At 35.8% G+C, this 22,659-nt stretch overlaps 1 protein-coding gene across 1 annotated transcript in view; it reads right to left on the reverse strand.

Annotated features, from left to right (window-relative positions):
- LOC128857441 (potassium voltage-gated channel protein Shaker) overlaps positions 1-22,659 on the reverse strand; it is a 186,123-nt gene that overhangs the window by 32,019 nt on the left and 131,445 nt on the right. The window contains exons 11-13 of the mRNA XM_054093199.1: positions 19,563-19,753; positions 14,277-14,647; positions 1,941-2,014 (exon numbers count right to left, since the gene is read on the reverse strand). Of these exons, the coding sequence (XP_053949174.1) occupies positions 1,941-2,014; positions 14,277-14,647; positions 19,563-19,753 (636 nt within the window). The remainder of the gene's footprint in view (positions 1-1,940; positions 2,015-14,276; positions 14,648-19,562; positions 19,754-22,659) is intronic.

Here is a 22,659-nt window from a genome sequence, read left to right on the forward strand (position 1 = left end):
ACGTGAGGGCCGAAGGTACTCACACAATTTTGTTTCGGATAGCCAAACTTTGTCAATCTGAGCCTAGAGATGAGGTTTATTATGGCTGGATGGTGCTGCGTGGCAGAAAATCTCTTATTGATGCTCGAAAAAGATACACGCGGCATATTTATACATTTTTTCACAAGCCAATAGAGAATTACACCGTTTAATCTAAGTGAACGAAATAATAAAATAAATAATGCTGCTCGCATTAAAAAGCACCAAAAACTAGAAAACAAACTAATTTTATAAAGTAAAAAAGCTCAATTACACAGAAAAAAGCTTCAAATTGTTTTGAAATTCGCTTAAGGGGTTACATGGATTTCGTGGGTTCAGAAAATCAATTTTTTTGGCTTACTACTTTCTACAACATCTCAAGAATATTATCCTAAATTTTCAAGTCGATCCGAATAATAGTTTCGGAGATACAGCCTTTGGAAGGTGTGCGCTTCAAGCCACTTTTATTGTTACACCCTTAAACGCGTTCTCCCGTGTTTTCAAAGTCGGTAGTCAAATGTTCTCGAAAACTACTCAACCGGTCTTAATGAAATTTCACACAGGTGTTCGAGATACAATTTACTCGTGCTTGGACGAAGGATTTTTTTGTTTTTTCAATTACAACTATTTAAAAAAAAAAACAAAATGCCAAGCAAACTTGACCGAAATTTTCATGTTTTTGGAAACATGTCTGCCAAAATTCCAATTTTTACTTTTTTTTTCTTTCCTTCGTTCAAGCACGAGTTTATGGTCTTAACTAAAACACTTATTTTTGTTTTTTCATTTTTGATAATCCTGTCAGGAGTTATGCTGACAACGCGGATGCACTTTTTCTTCGAGGGGTCACCGGAAATGACGTCACAATGGAGGAGTTTTAATCTTTTTTTTTTGAAAATTTCAGAAATTATGATTTACATATGTATCTATAAGACAGAAAAAAGTTTGAATTAAATAAATAATTTTTTACATAGAAAAAAAAATATTGAAAATAGGCCTTTTTTACCCGACTAAACCCACGTAACCCTTTAACTGAAAGCGCGACAAGATAAAAATGCCGCGGCACACCAGTGTCATCTGTCTAAAAGCAAGCTTCGTTATGAGATTTCGAAGCTATGTCATTACCGTTGTCTACTATCCATTTTAGCTAATGTTCGGGACTTTAGCAATAGTTAAACCTTCCTATAAGCTACATGAGAGTTTTGAAGATCTCTACTAGCATTGCGGTAGCTCATGCTCGGGTGTAGCATACTTTTCGGGGTTTAAGCAGCATTCAAAAACATTCCTCAGTACTGCAGACTTACTCGTTCAATAGTTATTTGCCACTGAAGGCAACTACAAAGCGTCATTTGTGTGCATGTGTTAACTTTCATAAATTATTTCGTAAAAAAAAATGGAAAAAATCTGTGCATGCTACTTTGTTTTTTGTGTAATTTTTGAAAATTTCAATATTACTATGCATTCGTGTTGAGTTAGTTTCTTCTTTCTCTATTCTTTCTCTAGTTATTGTGCAAGTGTGAACGCGAAATATATAAGTATGTGTGTTTGTGTTTCTATGTATGAGTGCGTGGACGGTATTCAAAGCTGTTGAATTTACATTTTACTTTTACAAACATTTTTTTTTTGTTTCATTTAATTATTTAGTTTTTTCAATATTAAATAATTTCCTCATTTTATTATTTATTTAGCTGTCTTTATTTTTATATTTTTTTTTATATATTTAATTTAATATTTACATATGTTTAAAATTATTTAATGTTACCTTTTAATACATATTTTTGGTAGTTTTGTTTTGTTTTACTTTGTTTTTAAGTAATTTTTTCTATGTACACAATAATATTTTGATATTTAATTTACAAATAGTGCAACTTAAAAAAATTGCATATTTTCAGTCATCATTTTTTGTGTGTATATGCTGTGTATACTTTGTTGTTGTTGTTGTGGTTGTGGTTGTTGTTACTGTTTCGGGTGATTTGGTGAGGCAAATGTGGCATAAAATCTGTTGGGGAAAATAATGCAAGAAGTAAAAAAGGAGAAGCTATGATTTCGATAGCAAAACATAAAATAAAAATTGAAGCCATTTTTGTGGTGAGCTTGAAAAAGCTTAAACAAAAGCATTCGTAAAACAAATTTTGATGTTAGTTTTATTGCATTTGGCAGTTAATTTATTAGAGTTAACACACACAATGACACATAGTGCGCCGCCTTGTAGTTGGTGGCTTTGCAAAGCAATTTGGTTTGGGTTTGTTTGTTGGGTTTTTACTTCTTAATTCATTTGTGTATTTGCATTTTTGTTTATGTGTGTATACGATCATAAGAGCGGTTAACGGTTCGTTAGTTTGTATTAATCCTCGTTTTTGCATTTGCTTTTTTTATACAATTTTTTATGCACTTTGAGTTTGTTCGATTGGGATATCTTTGCTTCATTAACTGGCATGAATTTTAACCTTTTTTACATTTTGTACTTTTATCATTTTTTTTGTTTTTGTGGGTTTAAAGAAAGCTGGCCTGTTTCTAGTTCTATGTATCCTGTACACCTATTTGGAGAAAATAGTAAAAAGCTGTAGAAGGTATTTAAGTGAAATGTAAGCAACGTGGCATTATACAGTCAACGTCACAAGAATGAGTACACCATATGTTGACATGTTTTGAAAATTTATGTTTTTATTTTTAATTTTAATAAATTTTATGCAAAAATATAGTTAACACTACTACTACAATATAATAGGCTTTTTAGTCTGAGTGCTTTTTAGGTGCGACCAAATCTCCTGGTGCCCCTTGGCTCGACGTTTTCAAATTTCACTACAAAAATTATATAATGCAAAGTCGCCTACCTTGTAAAAAATTTATAAAAATTCGGCGTGTTCTCATCAAAATTTCAAACTTTTTAATCAGAAGTTTTGAAAAAATTTCCAGCATGCAATTTTATAGCTCATTAAATCTCGATGCATTAAAGTGCAAATTTCAAGTAGGTCAAAAATCATACTGATATTTGAGAATTTTTTCGATTTCGGTCTGGCGGATTTTCTCCATTCAAGTCACCTTCACATTTTTTTTTGATATGGAAGCAACCACCCAACACCGAAAGCGGAAAAAATTGTCAAAAATCAATGCGATTCTTCAACCACTTGAAGCTTTCACTTTATTATGCGAAAATTCAATGCTCCATAAAACTGCATACTCGAGATATTTTCTTAAAAATTCGAAGAAAAAAGTTTAAAATTTTGATGAAAATTTGCCGAATTTTTACAATTTTTGTACAAGGTTTGAAACTTTGCATTATATGGTTATTGTTGTAGTATGAACAATATTTTTATAAAAAAATAATTCAAATTATAAAATAAATAAAAAAATATTGTAAACAGTCAAAATTTATCAATATGTGGTGCACACTTTATTTTGACGCTGAAAGTACATACATGGGTTTTTACATCGAAAGCAAATTATAAAAAAAAAAATTTAAAATTCAGTTTTAAAGAAATCTGCAGTTATTTTGTAGATAACCATGTGTTTTTGACTAACTTGCTAAATTTTAAAATTCTCATGACCTTTTTAGTGTAAATAATACAATACAATATTTATTTATTAGGGTGGTAGGGTTTGATTAGTGAAAAAATGCCAATTACCATTTTGAGCGAACATTCGTAACAAATTAGTTGGTGAAACCAGCAACTCGGAGACTCGGAATCACTTCTCAGCCAAAAAACATAATTTTATGTTAAATTTAAATCAGACGAACTTAAAAATAATTCACTTTTGAACTCAGCGCTTAATCGAGACAAGTTCGTTTCGCTTATGACACAAATTCTAGCACAATTGTTCTAGTTTTTACTAACTTGGAAAAATTCGAAATTTGTATTACCTTTTAAAGCATTACTTTAGTGTGGCATTCAGTACGTAGCCTCGTTGAACATTTATTCATAAGGTTGGCACGAATTTTGAGCTTAAATTCGAAATAAATAGCAGGTGAAAGCATCCTGAAGATTAATGCCATTAGTTCACACTCTCGAATCCAATCATCCAATTTTGTTTTTGAACAACTTTATTACTAAATAAATTTTGAACTTTAGGCGTTCCATTATTTGTCTGTTTGTACACCACGACTGCTTAGTTCGCAAGTGTCAAATGTGATGGGAGTTTTGGCCGAGCTTTTTCTCCTATTTGTAGTGTAAGTCCTGAAGTTTTTTCCACAAATGGAGCGACCTCCGAACAGCAAATGGTTTTTATGACGAGCTCTCTTTTCATGACAGAGATATAGTCCGAGGTATTTGTTCATTGGCTGCCAAGGGACGATTCCTATTAGAAAATAGTTTTTGTATCATTTGGTGTTCCATGTACGAGGTTTCATACCGGGTACTACCGAATTGTAGTCACATATCTATAAGGGTTGGCAACGAATAGTACGAAAGAACATTCTCGGAATCCAGTTTTGAAAAACGGTCTGAAATCTTAAAAAGTCGAATCAAAATCGCACCAAAATCCAGGCCACACTGACAAACACTGGCGAAAGATTAACAAACAAAAACTGTACATTTAGTTTCGAATATACGTAAATGTATACAAACACGTACATACATATATGGAAAATGTGGAAAGATAACTCGCGAATTTTGTGTTGAGAATTTTTGCGAAAAAAACTTCATCACAGGGAAGTAAATCTTTTTGTGGGTACGCATTTAATAGGAATGGCCGAGTGAAGCTTCAGCACAGCTTACCTTATACATTAGTGATTTTGTTTTGGTATCATATACCAAATACGATGATTTAAATGTTGACGACCGTCCGCATGAAGGAAGGCCAAAAACCTTCGAAGACGCTGAATTGCTTTAGGATTAGGAGTTACCCACCAATCCATTTTCAAGCTATTGCATGTTCTGGGAATGACTCAGAAACAGGGGAATTGGGTTCCTTATGAGTTAGAACCAAGGGATGTTGAACGTCGTTTTTTCTCCTGTGAACAACTGCTCCAGCGGCAAAAAAGAAAGGGGTTTCTTCATCGCATCGTGACGGGTGATGAAAAATGGATTCATTGCAGCAATCCAAAGAATAGAAAGTCATGTCGGCTCCGTCGAATATTAACGCTGTGAAGGTTATGCTATGTATTTGGTGGGACCAAGTTGGTGTTAATATATTTTTTTATGAACAGTTAAAACCAAGCGAAACCATCACTGGGGATCGGTATCGACTTTAATTGATGCGATTGAGCCGAGCACTGTGCGAGAAGCGGCCGCAATACGCGGAGAGACATGAAAAAGTGAGTCTACAACATCACAACGCTCGGCCTCACGATGCCAAACCTCTTTTAAAACCTACCTGGAAACACTGAAATGGGAAATCGTACCCCACCCGCCATATTATTCAGATATTCCGCTGTCCCATTATCACCTGTTTCGATCGATGGCACATGGTCTAGCTGACCACCAATTCCATTCATATGAAGACATCAAAAAATGGCTCGATCCGTGGATAGCCTAAAAAGATGAACAGTTTTACCGCGACGGTATACGAGGTCTACCAGATAGATAGGAAGAAGTAGTAGTCAGCGATGGGCAATACCTTCAATGATTCACTTGTAACCATTTTTTCTGAATAAAGTTGTTTTTTCATCAAAAGAACTTAGTTGCGCACCTAATACAATATTTTAAAATTTGTTTTAGTTTCATGAATTTTTCATAATTTGCAAATAATCATAAAACATCTTACTAAACGTTTGCTCAACGTTGCTTACATTTTCAGCTTTCCTACCATTCTGAAAAAATAACGGCCTGAACTCTGTGCTATTCTATAATTGTATGCATTTATGTATGTATGCATGTGTGTGAGTGTGTATGGATATGTGGTCATCCGTATCGGTAGTTCATTTTGCTCCGGGTGGTACCAAGTGTATAGGGTGGGTGATTATTTCTTTCAAAAGCTTGTTTTTGTTCATCAACCAACATCACTTTAATTGTTCGATACTTTTCACTGCTTATTAAAACCTTTCTACTACAGACATATATACACAAGCTTTTTCGATGAGTTTATGTTGGTTTTATGTATTTGCTGTATTTAAATAATTTACAATTTTTACATCATGCCTTCAGTTTCTGCTGCATGTTTATGTTTATGTGATTTTAGAATTTCCTCTTCGGTTTATTATGGTATGTATGTATGTATTTATGTAAGTATTAACGGCTTGCTCTTTTTTTTTTTTTTTTTAATTTTCTTTTTTCAACTTTTGTTTTCATGTTTTCATGTTTTTTTAATTTTTTTTAATTTTTTGTAATATATTTTTTCTTTCCTTTGTTCTTGTATTTTGCTATGTTTTTCTTTAATACCTAGTAATTTATCTATTAACGGCAGTTTATTTCTTACGGGATTTGAATTTTTTTTTTAGGTAAATACTTGCATTATTGTAGTAAAGCTTAATGAGCAAGAAATAGCGAAAGCTTCTTTACTAGCTTAAAAAAAAAATAGAAAATAAAATATTTTCGAACTTAATTGAAAGTTTTGCTGTTTTATAAAAAAATGCTTTAGGTTGGAACTTATGTAAAATAAATGTTACGCTAGAAGTTGAGAAATCTTGAAGACTGTTTGTTTGTATGTATTCTCTATTTGTTTTGTATGCTTTCAGAAGGCGTTGTTAATTTTTGTTTGTTTGAATATTTTTTATGTTTTTTTTTTCAAATTCAGTATATTATTAAATAATAAAAAAGCTCTGTACTATTTGTATTTTTTTTTCTTCTCTGTTTTATTTTTCGTTCTGTAGTTGTTTTAGTTTTGTTTTTGTAATTCTACGCGTAGTTTGTTTGCCGCCTGCTTCACCATAATTGCCCAATTGTATCAAGTCCTTCGTTAACCGTTCTATTGGATATGTCATAATTTTTTTTAATTTTTCTACTTCTTCTTCTTCTTGCAACTAGAGTTGCCACACATTAGTTAGTAAGTTTCCATCTGTTTTTTTTTGCGTAAATTTTCTCGTTGTACGTCAAATTGTTAAGTTAGACCAAAATTAATTTTGAGAATTTTGCGCTGTCAGCTTAACAAAGTAACAACGAACAATTTTTTCTAACACCTATTCGTGCTTTATTTTCATCTAATCACACGATGAGATCAATATGCGCCATTGGTTTCAAGTGATTCAGCGCGAAGCCATGCTTTTGGAGAGCATATTTCATTGAAATATTGTCACATCTGTTCGAATTTTGTAAGTGAAGTTTTTAGCAAATTTTCTCTTGAATTCCACACCGCAAACTGTTCTAGCAATAAAAAAGGAGTTTGTTGATAGAATTGATAAAGTTAAGGTTTCAAATATTATTATGTTCTGTCTTGGGCGACATTTGCTCGTTTTTGGCGCATTAGCTAATTTGACAGTTGAAATTTTGAAATATTTATTTTTAATGTTACTGTTTATTAAAGTCATTTTTATTTTGAATTTTGCAAGCCATGTCATTCTACCATACCTATGAAATGAGACTTTCAGCTATTAGCCCATAGATGTCGCTAGGAGTATTTTTAAACCTTCCCAAATGTCTTGTTTTTTTCGTCTGTCATCTGTCAACAATATTCAGTTCATTGTTTGTTACGTTTCATACAACAATGCATTTTGGTCGCTCTTAAAAATGTCGAATTTCGTGTATTCAAACTACGATTTGCGAGCATCGAAAAACCACTTGTGAAATGCTGCTCTCCCGGTTCAAAAGGAAGCCTTTTTTGCATCGAATCGTTACGGGTGATGAAAAATGGGTGTATTTCTCAAATCCCAAGCGTAAACGATCGTATGGTCCGCCCGGCCACAAGCCAAAAACAACGGCCAAACCAAATCGCTTCGGCCGCAAGGCAATGCAGTATGCTGCGTATTTTCTGGGATCAGCGTGGTATGATTAGGTACGAGCTATTAAAACAAGGTGAAACAGTTGACGGTGCCCGCCACATACAACAATTGGCCGATTTGAACAAGACTGTACACCGAAAACGCCCACAGTATGCCGATCAGCGTCACAAAGCAATTTTCCTTGATGACAATGCACCTCCACATGCACCGCCACATCGAACAAGACTGACCCGGGAATTGGTGGAGACGTACGATTGGGAACCCCTGGTGCATGCGGCTCACTCACCAGACTTGGCGCCTTCCGATTATCATTTGTTTGCATCGATGGGCCACGCACTTTCCGGGCAGCGCTTCAATTCTCACGAAGAAGCCAAAAAATTGCTCGATTATTGGTTTGCGGCCAAAGACGGGCAATTTTTTTGGCGCGGCTTCCACAAATTACCTGAGTGTTGGGAAAAATGTGTCGCTAGTGATGGCTATTATTTTGAAGATTAAATTTGTAACGATTTTCTGTTCATAAACGTTTCAAATTGAAAAAAAAGTCTCATTTCATAGGTATTTCGTCCACCAACGTACTGCTGCTAAGCCAGTTCATCCTCTGAGTATGCCTGCGTAAATGTGGCTGTGTATGTGTGTGTGGTGTGTGAGCCAGCGTAATCAGTACGTATTTCTTGGAGGTTTTGTTTTCCTAAAAGCTTGCTACTTTCATAATACATTTTCTCGCGTTTAACAGTCTTTTGCCACTTATTTTATGCATTCAATTTCAAGCGTCTTTTTCTTGCGCATTTTCCATCGGTTTTCTTCGCTACCTCACAGTTTATTATCTATTTTGCTTGTAATATTTTCCGCTGTTATTGGTCTCTGATTTGCTTCATAACTATTTGCTATTATTTCCTTGGATTTCTGCATGTATGTAACCATGTATCTATGTTTGTATGTATATGTAATTTTGTGTTTGTTTTTTGTTTAAATTTCTGTGATATTTTCGATGTTTTTAGCAATTTTTGTTTTTTGGAATTTCCTTTTTTTTGGTTTAATTTAGTTTGGTTCTGTTTCCATATTTAGTTTTGTGTGTAATTGTTATTATATAATTATTTTTGCTTTAGTTTCAATTGGAATTAATTTAATTATTTGTCTACTTAAATTTAATTAAACAGCTTTTGTAGTCGTTTCTGGCATCCAACGTAACATTTCACAAGGCCAAATTAGAGCACGGATCGTCTTTTTTACTGAGTTTGCGGCAAAAAAGAAGAAATAGCAAATTGGAAAAGAAACATTTTTGGTTTTATTCAAAAGCAGCTAAAAAACATGCAGAATGGTGGTAAAGCACATCATGAGTAAAAAACTTTTTTTTTATTATTTTATAAAAATTTTAAAAAATTTTATAGTCGCACAAAGAATTTTAACAACAACCAGTAATGCTAGAACTGAGCAGAACTTATAAGTATAAACTGTAAAACTCATTGTCTCAGAGATAAAAAAAATATATATTTAAATTTATTTAAAGTGGCATCGTGCAAAATGAAAATAAAATACCAACAAAGCTTTTTGTTTTAATTATCATTCAGGGCCACCTTTACAATTGTGAAATACTTCTACTTCGACAGTTCAACATAAATTTTCAATTCCTTATTAGCGAGTCAACTTAAGGGGAATTATCTCATAAATCTCAAATATGCTCATTATCGATTATCTCACCAGAGTTCAAATTAACTGAGCAATGAAACCAGCTGATTTTAAGTGCTCGCTGAAAGGAAAATGCAGATTTTGCTTTTTTAATTTTTAATAAAATAAATAGCTTAAGTCATTTGCTTCGCAAAAAAATTATTATTCATCTTCACGTAACTCAAGTAGGTTTTAGGTATGAGCAAAATGCAAATCCGATTTTTAGAAATGTCTCGACAGCAGAGCCACCTGACGGATGTATTTTTCATTTCCATGGCAGCCGGTTCTACGTCACAGGAATGACTCGTGTTTTTCCCGACCAAGCGCTGCCGCCCCAGTAAACTAGCCCTGTCTAGTGCACCATACCTCATTGATCTCTTTATTATTTAAATATTTTTTGGTGTCATGCGAACAAGTTTTTTGCCTGATATGAACCGAATTACACCTCAAATGCACCTCAACTATTTTTTGAAGTAGCAAAACCGAATTTTTTAGATAGTAAATATGCAACAAATCTGTATTTTCAATATGAGTCAAATCGGCCTGAAATTAGGAGTTTTAGAACTATATGACAACAGCGACATCTACAATATACCTAAGAGTCGACAAGGCGAGTCGGTAAATTCAAAAACACAAGTTCGTCAATCATTCGGTCAATCGTTCGGTTAATCCATTTAGGAGCAGAAGGATTACGTTTAGGTGCACATAGGAATTTTATATTACAGTTTTTTTTTTTGCAATTTAGGAAACATTTCATAAGCACGTCAAACTATAGATTAAATATGTATAGTAGGTTCTCAGCATGCCCGTCCCATCGATGACAATGTCCGATGAGGCGTCACTTGGAGTGTTTGAGAGAAAGACTTTGCTGATGATTTTCGGACCTTAGCGCGTTAGCGACGACGAGTATCGTAGGCGATGGAACAATGCACGGGATGAGCTTTACGACGACATTAACATAGTGCAGGGAATAAAGATCCAGTGGCTTCGATGGCTGTGCCATGTCATTCGAATAGATACAAACTCTCCGACTTTGCAAATATTCGATACGGTACCAGCTGGTGGTAGCAGAGGAAGAGGAAGGGCTCCTTTGGGTTGGAAAGATCAGGTGGGGAAGAACTTGGCTGCATTTAGCGTTTACGACTGGCACCGGTTAGCACGAGAAAGAAACGACTGGCGTATTTGCTTAAACTGGCTAATTTTTTCGGCCAAAATCGCTTAGACGGTTAACACGCCAATATAGAAGAAGAATTGGGCATCTCTTTGTGGGCGCACTTATGGGTTTCTAAAGCTGAGCCTCTCATCATCATCATCGCCTTGTAGTACTACAGCTTTTGACATGTGACACCTTTGTGTGACATCTTTTCCCTAATTCTTTATCCCAAGTTTGTTGATGTCTTCAACTAGTCCGTCACGGGGCATCTTCTTCTCGATTTTCCTTTTGCTTTAGTGTTTAACGCTCAGGCTTCTCCAATTTGCTTCTACGCCCTCGTATCGTCTATTCTGGTTATACTCGTATGACTCAGTCATCTTAGTGACGCTGCGCTTTGATGAAAAGTATAAGGACTTCGCCATTTATTAGCTGGTCTAGCTCGTCGTTCCTTTGTTTGCAACAAAATTTTTTTAAAGTATTTTTCGTTCGCAGGTTTGCAGTTTTGCTTTATCTGTTTTCCGCAGCATAAGATAGGTCTAATGATAGTTTTGTACAGAGCCATAGCAAAGAATTGAAGATCGTAGAGCTGAGGATAAAGAGAATAAAGTTACCCCCGTATAGGCGGAACTGGCAGCCTGCACCAGCAGTTTAACATGCTTCCATAAATGATCACTTGGCGCTCGAACGTGACTTACGCTGACTAAACTCTAAAGTATATGTTAGTATTTGATGCCTGATATCTGATTTTTTTGGAAGGACGAAATCATTGGAGATTGAGCTTATTGGAAATTTACTTTAAATAGGTTTGATACTCTCGAAACTATCTTTACTAAAAGGGTGAATACCTTTAATTTGATTCCAAAAATTCGTCCAGCTTGTGAAGAAACAAAGAACTTTTCAATATATTCGGGTGGAAAGGTTTCATTAAAGTGAAAGAAACAGGATAGTTCCTGATTGAATATTAAATTTTCGCTAATGTTGAGGAAGATAAAACTATAGCTACCAAGATTTCCGAGTGAGATAAATAGCATAATTCTATACTGAATTTGTATCTTGAGTATCAGTACAGTAATGACGAAGCTTTGTTGGCTGAAAAAATTCACGTAAATTAATAAAATCAAAGGAAATGTGTTTCATAGCAAATATACGAAGAAATAAATTGCTAACTCAAGAGCAGCGCTTTAATATTAATTTTTAGTATTCCCAATAATTCAATATTCAAATTTTTTGTATGTTTGAGGTGGCGCAAAATTAATCACCCTATCAGAAGATGATACAATTTTTGCAAATGGCGTCATAGGTCAATCATATTTGACACTTGTGAACCAGAGAGCTGCAGTGTACAAACAGACGAGTAATGGAGTGCGCAAAGGTCAAAATAAATACAAAATACTTTTTTTTATTTCGTAAAAAATTTGTTAAAAAATATAAATGATTAATTTTGCGCCACCTTGCATAATGATAGTAATTGCTAACTATTGTCGAGGGTAAAAAAAAATAGCTAAAAACAATGTAATGTGTCTTGTATTTACTATTCAAAAACTATACTTAAAACTAGAAATTATCATTTGAAGTGAGCAACTTTGAGCACAAATCGAAAATACTTTGTCGTATGTAAGTGTATATTAAACAACATCCCAGCAAAAATAAGTTTGACGAAATTAAGTCTCTGAATCTCATATCGAGTTAACTTTTTTTGTAATGAATACAGCTGTCGACATGATTTTTAGGTAAATTTTGGTTCCTTTTACATTAAGAAAATGGAGGCAAGAAGAAAAATAATTTTTTAGTTCAAAGTTTGCTAAATAAAGTTTTAGTTTATCGCACCATTACTCGTTACAATCGTACTGGTAGCATCGCGAAACGTCATGGAGGTGGTCATCAAAAGACTGCAACGTCACGTGAAATAGGTCAGAAAGTGGAGAAGCAACTTGAGCGAAATCCCCGAGTGCCAATCATATGGCGAAAGAACTGAAAATATCTGACCGTAGCATCAGCCGCATACTGAAAAATGACCTCAGAGTCAAGTCTTAGAAGATCCAAAATAAGGCATAACCTTAAACCGAAGCAGCAACATGTCAAACTTAAGTGAGCGAAGGAGTTGCTTCGCTTGGCCGAAAGCAATCAATTTCCGAACATTGAGAATTTGAGTCATCGATTGGCCACCAGCAAGCAGCACTCGTCACAGGTAATGGTTTGGGCCGCTGTAACCGCAGATGGACGCTCTCCAACCATTTTTATCGAGCTTGGCGTCAAATGCAAAATATTATCGGAAAAGTATTTTGGAGATTGTTTGAAGCCGTGGACAGACAAACATTTCGGTGGCAGACCATATACGTTTCAACAGGACTCGGCATCGTCTCACAAAAGCTCGAGTGAACAAAGAATGACTAAAAACCAACTTTCCGAACTTCATAACGTCCATACAATGGCTCTCAAATTCACCAGACGCGAACCCGGTGGATTATTCCCTTTGCGCCATTTTCGAGAGCAAAGTCCGAACTAAAAGGTTCACCAGTTCTGAGGCGCTGAAATAAACCATTGTATGCGTGTGCGCTAAAATACCTGCGAGTCACATTCGGGCAGCTTGCGATTCGGTGCAGTGAATCACTCTTTCGCCACCAGATGTAAAGGAAGACCTAGGAAACACTGGTTCGACGACGTCAGCGAAGGTATTCAGAAATTGAAAATACATAACTGGTGATCTGCTGACTTGTATCGTGTAACTTGGAAAAAGCCAGTTGATGAAGCTAAAGCTCACCCCGAGCAGTAACGCCAAATGATGATGATGGTGATGAAATGAGGTTCATGGAAAGTTTTTGGTTTAGTGTATACTTTGGACTAAAAAAGATAAAATAAAATTTACTTTTATCATTTTAATCGATCTTTCATATGAACATCCAAAGGGGTAAGCGTAAAAGCGTCTTAAATAATAAATAAACAGTACAATTTTCCTAATTTTTCGAGCTTTTTCGTTTCGAAATATTCTTATCAGATAAAATAGTTGATTCTCACATTTGAAGTGCACTTGAAACTGATTTAAGAATTGATACATTTTTCAAAAAAAGAAAGAGTCTCATTTTTATTGAGAAAGCAGTGACTCACAAATGTAAAGCATTGCGCTTTGATGTCAACGCCTAAATGTATGCTTATCAAATCTAAATGTTTGCTGGGATACGTTGTATGTATGATAGCTTTGTTGTTTGTGTACATTTGAGAGATAACAACTAAGTTGAAAAATTAACAGTTATAAAAAAGAAGTAGGAAGTTACATATATTATTAAAACAAAAAAAAAAAACCTTGAAGACTTTAAGAGTTGGCAATTATTTTTTGATAAAATTAGTTTTTAGTGGCATGTTAATTGGAGGTACTTTAAGTTTGTAGTTATGCACTCGAGCATGTTTGTATGTAAGTACAAGTTACTTTATTACAACAATAACATAAATGTGAATACAATCAAAATAGACAGGTACAAAAGTACGGAAATGTACAGTTACGATACAAGTGGGATGGTTGCAGGTTAATAACAACAAAAATACGAGCACATATACTCGTACATATACATATACATATACATACATATATAACGGAACAACTTAGAGTTTATCGCACTCACCCAGTAGTCAAACGTCGGTTTCGATACTAACGGCCAGGGCATTATTATGCCTTAGCGTTGTTGTTGTGGTGGTTAAGTTATTGCCACCGGTGACGCTTGTAGCGGATTGCTTATAACCATTTTGTTGTTGCTGTTGCAATTGCAGCGTTTGTTGTTGCTGCTGCGACTGCTGCGGCGACGCCTGCTGCAATGATGCTTGCTGCTGTTGTAACTGCTGCTGCTGCTGCTGTTGCTTTTCGATAGATTGTTGTTGTGCTCCTAAAAATGGAGCCACCGTACGACCAGGATGCATTTCACTCAATCCTGGCGTTGATTCAGCACCATCATCCAAATCCATCATATCCGATGAGGATTCAGATAACGATGATTTCTTTAAATGTTGACCTACTTGTGAATGTACGATTAGGGGGGATTTTATGGGGAAATGGAAAATGAGATAGGGGAGTAATTGGGTAAAGGGGTAATTGATAGTACGAATGGGAGTGGGAAGTGGATGGTTTGTGGTGGTGAAAGGTTGTTAGGTGAGAGAAGAAGGAAATATGTTGAAAATTAACCAGAAAATTTTGCAAATGCTGCGCAAAAAGATTTCAGAGAAATTTGTTTTGATACATACATAAATAGTTGTGGGTATGGATTGTTGAGTGTGTGTGAGGGTGTGTATTGTTAATTAAGCTACCCGTTTTTATTATTTTGACCTTAATTTGCCTAGTAGAGATGCTCAGAGTTTCTTTAATATTGTTTAATAATGGGAAATATAATTTTTTTTGTTTTCAAATCTTTTTCAAAAAAAAAAAAAAAAAAAAAAAAAAAAAAAAAACTTTGAATCCGTACACAATATGAGAAGCTAGAAAATAAATTGCCTCAAGAAACAAATTATTATTATTATATCTTCTGGAAATGAGTTTTCTACTTGACTAAAAGTAGTGGAAGTCGGTAAAGACGACATGTAGGCTGCTGAAAATTGAAAATAAATACGCCATGGCAAAGTTCTAAACATTCATATAAAATAATAGCCTATCGCCAACGCGCGTTAACAGCAGTCACGCACAATTAAGCAAAACATCGCATTTGAATGATAAAACTTCCACGCAAAAGTGGTTTAAAAACACGAAGATTCCCCGTCAGAGCAGAACAAATTCAGCTCTGCTAACCGAACAGAAAGTGCTATTTTATCGGTGAAAGCTTAGTCAGATTCGAGGTGTTTTTAAAAAGTATAGCGAATTTTGAACTTTCGCAGGTTACGTATATTCGAATTTCGATTTTTTTGTGGCGATATGTGTGTACTTATGTCTCTCACTCAAGCCGACGAGCTCGGCCAATTTGAATGTTCAGTTAATAGTTGACAGCTGCTTTGCTTGCACGTGTTTCGGCTCGTCTTCGATTTTTATCTATTCAAAAAGATGGATCAAAGAACCTGTATCAAATTTTGTGTGAAAAACGAAATTAAGTGCGCAGATGCATTCCGAATGTTGACTGTGTCATACGGAGAAGCTACTTTGGACCAAAGCAACGTTTATCGGTGGTACAAAATGTTCTCAGAAGGTCGAGAAGATGTGAACGACGAAAAGCGTGCTGGCGTGCCGGACACCCGAGAACATCAACAACAGACGAAAAAGTTGATGAAGTGAAGAAAATGATATTGGCCAATCGTCAAATCACCGTTAAAGAAGTTGCTGAGGACCTAGACATATCGATTGGCTCGTGCCATTCGATTTTTTCAATGATTTTCAATGAATGACGGATCGCCGCAAAATTCGTACCAAAACTGCTCAATTTCGACCAAAAGCAGGATCGCATGAACATTGCCAATGAGATGTTGGACTCTGTCCGCGACGACCCAAATTTGCTCCAGAGGCTCATAACTGGTGACGAATTGTGGGTGTATGGTTATGACGTGGAGACCAAAGCTTAATCATCTAAATGGAAGCTGCCGCACGAACCAAGACCGAAAAAAACGCGCCAAGTTCGGTCGAATGTAAAAGTTTTGCTTACCGTTTTCTTCGATTGCAGGGGCGTTGTGCATCATGAGTTCTTACCACAGGGTAAAACGGTCAATAAGGAATATTGCCTGCAAGTTATACGCAATTTGCGCGAAGCAATCCGCCAGATTTGTGGAAGAACAAAAATTGGCTCTTGCATCACGATAACGCCTCTGCCCACACATCGTTGCTTGTGCGCGACTTTTTGGCCAAAAACCACACTATTGATGCCACACCCACCGTATTTCCCAGATCTGGCCCCCTGTTCCTGAAAGGCCTCTGAAAGGGCGTCGCTACGCTACGATTGCCGAGATAAAGGCGGCATCGAAGGAGGAGCTGAACAAGATAAAAAAAAAAAATGATTTTTTGAAGTGCTTCGAAGATTGGAAAAAATGTTGCCACAAGTACATAATATCTAATGGGGATTACTTTGAAGGGGACAAAATAGATTTTAATGAATAAATAATTAAAAAAAAAACACACATTTCGCGATACTTTTTGAACACACCTTGTATGTAAACATTTTTCATAGGAAGGTTTTAGGTGCTGTCAGTATTGCGACTATATAACCAAAAACTAAATTACTGGTCAAAAGTCTCAGGCTGCTAGTTACTTTATACTCCTTGGAATTTAATTATTTACAACTATATTTCACATAAATAAATAAATAAAAAATAATTACATTTTGTGGGATCGCGTTTTCGTACATAAAAACGAATAACTTTATTTTAAGCCTGCATTAATATTTTTCTCATTATTATAAAGTAAGCACTCTCATTATTTGTAGCTAAACAATGCTACCAAAAACAAAAACAAAACTAAGAAAACAAACAACAAAAAACCTAATACTTTGAAACTTGCTCATAAAATGGCTTGGCTCTGTTAGCGATCTGTTGGCAAATGCAAAACGTTGAAGTTAACTCTCCATATATCAACGGAAAGTGTCTTCTGAAATATATCAAAGCTTTTAACTGCACGGCCGCCGTAGCCGAACGCGTTGGTGCGTAACTACCTTTGGGAATTAAGAGAGAGAGCTTAGCATCCAATTCGGTGAAACACCAAAATGAAGAAAAAGCTTTTTCTAAAAGCGGTCTCTCCTCGGCACGCAATGACAAACCTCCGAGTGCATTTCTGCCATGAAAAAACTCCTCATAAAAATATCTGCCGTTCAGAGATGGCTTGAAACTGTAGGTCCTTTAAACATCAAGACGCACGCCACAAATAGGAGGAGGAGCTCGGCCAAAAACCTAACAGAAGTGTACGCGCAAGTAACTGCAATCAAGTTGTTGGCGAAAATAAATTATTATTTCGAAATTTTACTAATTAATCTAAATTAGTTCCGATTTAAATAATAAATAATTGAAGTCAACGTATTATCATTAGTGTCATTAGAGTCAGTCTCACAGTGGCCAACCGCTTCAACTTAACCTAACCTAGCAACTGATACTTACAAGCCCTCATAAACCAATATTTTAGAATTATCTTTCGTGAATTTCGACCTCACGCGGTTTCAAATGGGGATCTACTTGAAATAACTAAAAACGAGGCGGTGGACAAAAATAGATATGCGCAAGGAACTGACTAAATGCGAAGTAGGTAGACGCTAGTTTTAATAAATGTTTCTGAAATCGGTATAGGCGTCCAGGTGACTCGGAATTAACGACGTTTGAGTAGTATTTAGAAGGAGTATGTGGAGTATTTAGTCGAAGTGAAGAAGTCGACAGAACAGCCAAGACTGCAGCAGTCGGCCCCGTGCATGAACGTGACCAAGTCGACAAGCAAAGGTACGAGGCGGTTGTAGAGGAGTACAAGGAGTTCCAGGAACGTACACTCACGCCTGCTACTCCCACCGTTAGTCAAACCCAAAAAATAAAATGCGCTCATAATGAAAGAGGTAATGCCCATCCCAAGAAGCCCAAAAAGGAAAATGAGCAACAAGGTGAAGACCAAGCAGTCACAAGGCACTTCAGCGAGATCGCAAGAGACCATCTACAGGCAGTGATCATAGATGACGACACCAAAACGCCGCAGTTAGTTCAGCAGAATTTGGTGGAAATCGATGTGGGGATGATCGACTCGTAATGAACTACGTACTCGATAATTCAGAAGGTCCTCACCTGGAGTTTGATTCATTGGAAACCTTTAGGGGTTATAGGGTAATCAACTGCGCAGATCAGTTTTCTTTGGATTTCCTGTCCGACAGTATCGCTAAGCTAAGTGGCACGGTAGCGGACTTGAAGCTTAAGCTGATCCCAGCGGGTGAGATCCCGGGAAGACTCAGAGCTCGCATTTGGTTGCCGCCGATGAACGAACCAGGTGAAAGACTGCTTCGATGTATCAAACGGCAGAATAGATTCCGTTCAGGCCGTTTTGATGTTAAAGAAAATGTCGATGAAATCACAGAAATAATCGAATTTGATTGCTAGTAGTCGTAGCATCACCCAGGAGCTGAAGATCGACCATAAAACAAAAATTTTACGCAAAAATAATAAATATTTCATTTTTGGTTCATTTGCTATAAGAGTGTCATACAAAAAAAAAAAAAAAATCTTGTGTAAAAAATCGAAGGCGATATTTTTTTAACAGTATCGCGTGAGATGAAAATGCCTCTTTAATTTTACTTGGAGAGTAAAATGTAAATGGGAAAAGTTTAATAAATTTAAAATTTTTGAAGGGAAACTTCTTAGGCGTCGATGGACGAGAGAGAATGGAGAGTAAAATTTCAAGGCCATGCAACGTTTTGGGCATTTTCGTTCCGCGAGAGAGAAAAAAGATATTACATAGAGGAAAAGGAGAGAGAGCTATACCTTATACATTATATATATTAGATACGCTTTAGGCACTTTTTTTAAGTTATGTCGCTCTTATAGCAAACAAGCGATTTGTAGCACGAGTTTAGAAAACAATGCCTATGACTAAGTAGAATTAACCTTTCGATTATCGACATAAATTACTTAAAATAAAATAAATAATTGGCGCGCACACTCTGTGAGGTGTTTAGTCGAGCTCCTCCTCCTATTTGTGGCGTGCGTCTTGATGTTGTTTCATAAATGGAGGTACCTACAATTTTAAGCTGACTCTACAAATGGTTTTTTGAGAAGCTCTTTCCTGGCAGAAATACATCGGATGCCTGCCGAGAGGCGACCGCTATTAGAAACAACTTTTTCTGTCATTTAGGAAATGGATATAAGTTAACATAGGTTAGTATTTTTATCGGGTAATTCTGTGGTGTATGTGTAAGTGTGTGTATGCTATGAGTCAATTTTTATATATTATATATACAGTACATGTAAATTGTTATTTGACCAAAAAGTACTTACCTAATGTACCTGGTAAATATGGACAACTAGTAACGTGATTAAAGTTTTGGCTCTGCATCTCCTCTTGATCCGTTTCGCGGTGATAGAAGTAATTGAAATTACTGACGATAACTGGTACCGGGAGAGCGATTGTCAAGACACCAGCAATGGCACACAGTGATCCCACGATTTTACCCCAAACACCGACGGGTCTGTTGTTTCAATTTAAATGGTTTTTTTTAATTTTTTATGTAAATGTTTTTTTTTTTTGCCACGATTTCGAAGTGTACATTTATTAGGTAATTTTTTTGCATCATAATTTTTTTTTCGCAGTGTAGTTGATTTGCGTTTGCATACGTTTGCGTGATCATTCATTCATTCATTCACATATGATTTACGTGCGATAAGTATCGATTTAAGTCGATTCGATACGATTTTGATTTCGATTGAATTTTCGATTACGTTTAATAATTTTGTAAGTTTTTGATTTGATTTTTTTCGATTTTTTTTTTAATTTTGATTGATTTAGTTATTTTTGATTTGGCATTGGGATGAAGTACGATGTGTAACGAACGAGAACGAACGATAATAAAATGAAAATACAAATATATAAAAATATAAAGTAAAATTCTGAAACTGCTTTGTTTTGTTGTATTATATTTAAATATAAAAAATATCGATAACGATATATATAGCATATATCTTAAATGACGTTAAAAATACGTAAAAACATGTAACGAAAAAAATGTTTAGTTACAAATAACGAAATGTACTACGTTGAGAGCTTTCATATTTGAAGAACGAGGGATAGAAATGTTTGGAAACAATTCGATTAAGTAAAAATAATATATAGAGAGACTTAGATATATATATTTTTTTGTTTTTGTGTATGTAAAAAAACTATATGAGGAGCGTATATACAGTTATGGAATATGTACGTAACGCGTCAGAGAAGGAGCGATAATAGAAATATGACTAAGGAGCGAAAAGTGAAAGAGAGCGGTGAGATAGTGTGAGGAGCGTGAATGTGTTACAGCTATGGTGAGAAAAGTGTGAGAGTGTGTAAATGTTAATTCGGTGAATATGTTTTGTTTTAGCTTAAGTGCTTTTGATTTAAGTTACACTATATTTATATAAAAACTAAATTTAATTATGTGATTCATATGGGAATGCGTTGCATGCGTGATGCTTATGGATATCATTTTTCTATAAATGTTTGTGCGGAAATGAGGTGAATCTAGAGGAAATTAACCTTTTGCCTTATGAATCGAACGACGATTATTTCTGCTAATTTCGCTGAAGGCCTTTCTTGTGCATAAAAACTATCTCGTATTTGGTACGTGTTCTCACTTTTGGCCAGAACAAGACATCACATTTTAGGCACGGAAGCAGGACCATGTCGTCCACATGTTGCGTTAAGGCAAAGGGTCAATAAAAAATTTCCTGTATGAGATGGTTTTGGTTCGCATAGAGTGAGGAAGACTTCTTGAACAGCCAAAGAAATATAAATGGATTGAGATACTATTGTTTCTACCAAAAGTTGATTTCTTTTACATATAAACTAGGACGCTCTATCCTACCTGGTATAGAAATAAGTTCCGCGCTTTGAGAATTCACAGGACTCATACTGAGAAATTGATAAACTGACAAAAAAAATTAAACTATTTGTTCTACAAATAATTGCTCAAAAAAAAAAAGCACGAAGGCGAACCTTTTACTTCACCTCTGGCGCGGTACAACCAATGTAGTATCGAACCAGAAACCGTGGCTGCTCAACAACAAGAATCCGAAGGAGGTTGAGAAATATGAGCTAAACTGGTGCTGAATAAAGCTGATAAATTCAGATTCTACAAATGACTCTGCTTTTCGGTGGCTAATTAAATGATTATTTTATTCCACTTTCATCAATAGGAGCGTTGTGATTGTTAATGCAACGCAGGGTAGTCTTATTAACGACATTTTTCTCCGATCGTCAAGCTGCGATCAGTGCTCTGACGATGCCATGGTGCAGAATGAAATTAGTAAACTCCTGTAAGAAGGAGATCAAGTCTCTTGGATGTGCAAGTAACATTTCTCTGATCTGGGTTTCTGGACATAGCAACATAGAGGAAAATGAAATAGCTGATAAGCTTACCAGGAAGAGATCGACTGAAGTGGATGAGGTCTCCCACTCGGTGGTCGGTATACCCTTGACTGTTTTTAAAGGGAAATCGCACAACTTATTTCTCAGAGAAGCGCAGATCAGATGGAGCTCCATTTCTTCGTGGCCCCAGTTTAATAGACGCAGGACGCAGATAGTCCTGGAGATTTAACGCCAATCAATATCTAAATTTGTAACTGTGCTTACCGGTCATTGCACTCACGCAAAAAAGTTGGGTTTACCATTTAATACCCATTGCAGAAGCTGTGAGGACCTTTCAGAGAAGGAGACTATTGACCATTTTCTCTATAAATGCCCGTGTTTGGTAGCTAAACGATTAAGGTAACTGGGTGCTACTTTCTTCGACAGCCTGATGCAGTGCTCCAATCTAGATCTCATCAGCCATCTCCGTTACATCAATAGCTCTAGTTGACTGTAGATACCTGTCCATTGGAGGCCTTCGATTGGTATCAAGTGCTACTTGGAGAGTGCCAGAATGGATTGCAACCATTTCACCTACACTTTTACCTTATTGGCGACGAGCAGCGTTGCAGCCACTTTTTATGCCGATAGCGAAAGCTTTAGTAGGAATCGCAGTGGTTTTAAGTTCGTTGCTATTTTCTATCACAATATATGGGGAGGTTACATGCCAAATTTTATTTCTTACATATCGTATATTTATTTTTTGTAACGAAGCAGAGAAAGCCATTAAAACAATCGAAACGACTTGGATTTATATCCGGCCACAAACTGTCTCCCCAGCAGCATTCTTCAAACATTTATGGGAAATGTTTATGTTGTTACAACAACTAATTTGAAATTTTGCAACCACGAAACATTTGGTAGATTTGCAGCAGGTTTATTAATGGCTATGCTTGGCCCTAAAATTGGCTCTGGTCCAATTGAACGCTTCTAATAATCGCAGTACGCCAATTTATCAGCCAGTTCGTTGACTTGAATAGCAGAGTCTCAGCACCC

The sequence above is a fragment of the Anastrepha ludens genome, chromosome 3 (assembly GCF_028408465.1).
Source record: "Anastrepha ludens isolate Willacy chromosome 3, idAnaLude1.1, whole genome shotgun sequence".
NCBI classification, from domain to species: Eukaryota; Metazoa; Arthropoda; class Insecta; order Diptera; family Tephritidae; genus Anastrepha; species Anastrepha ludens.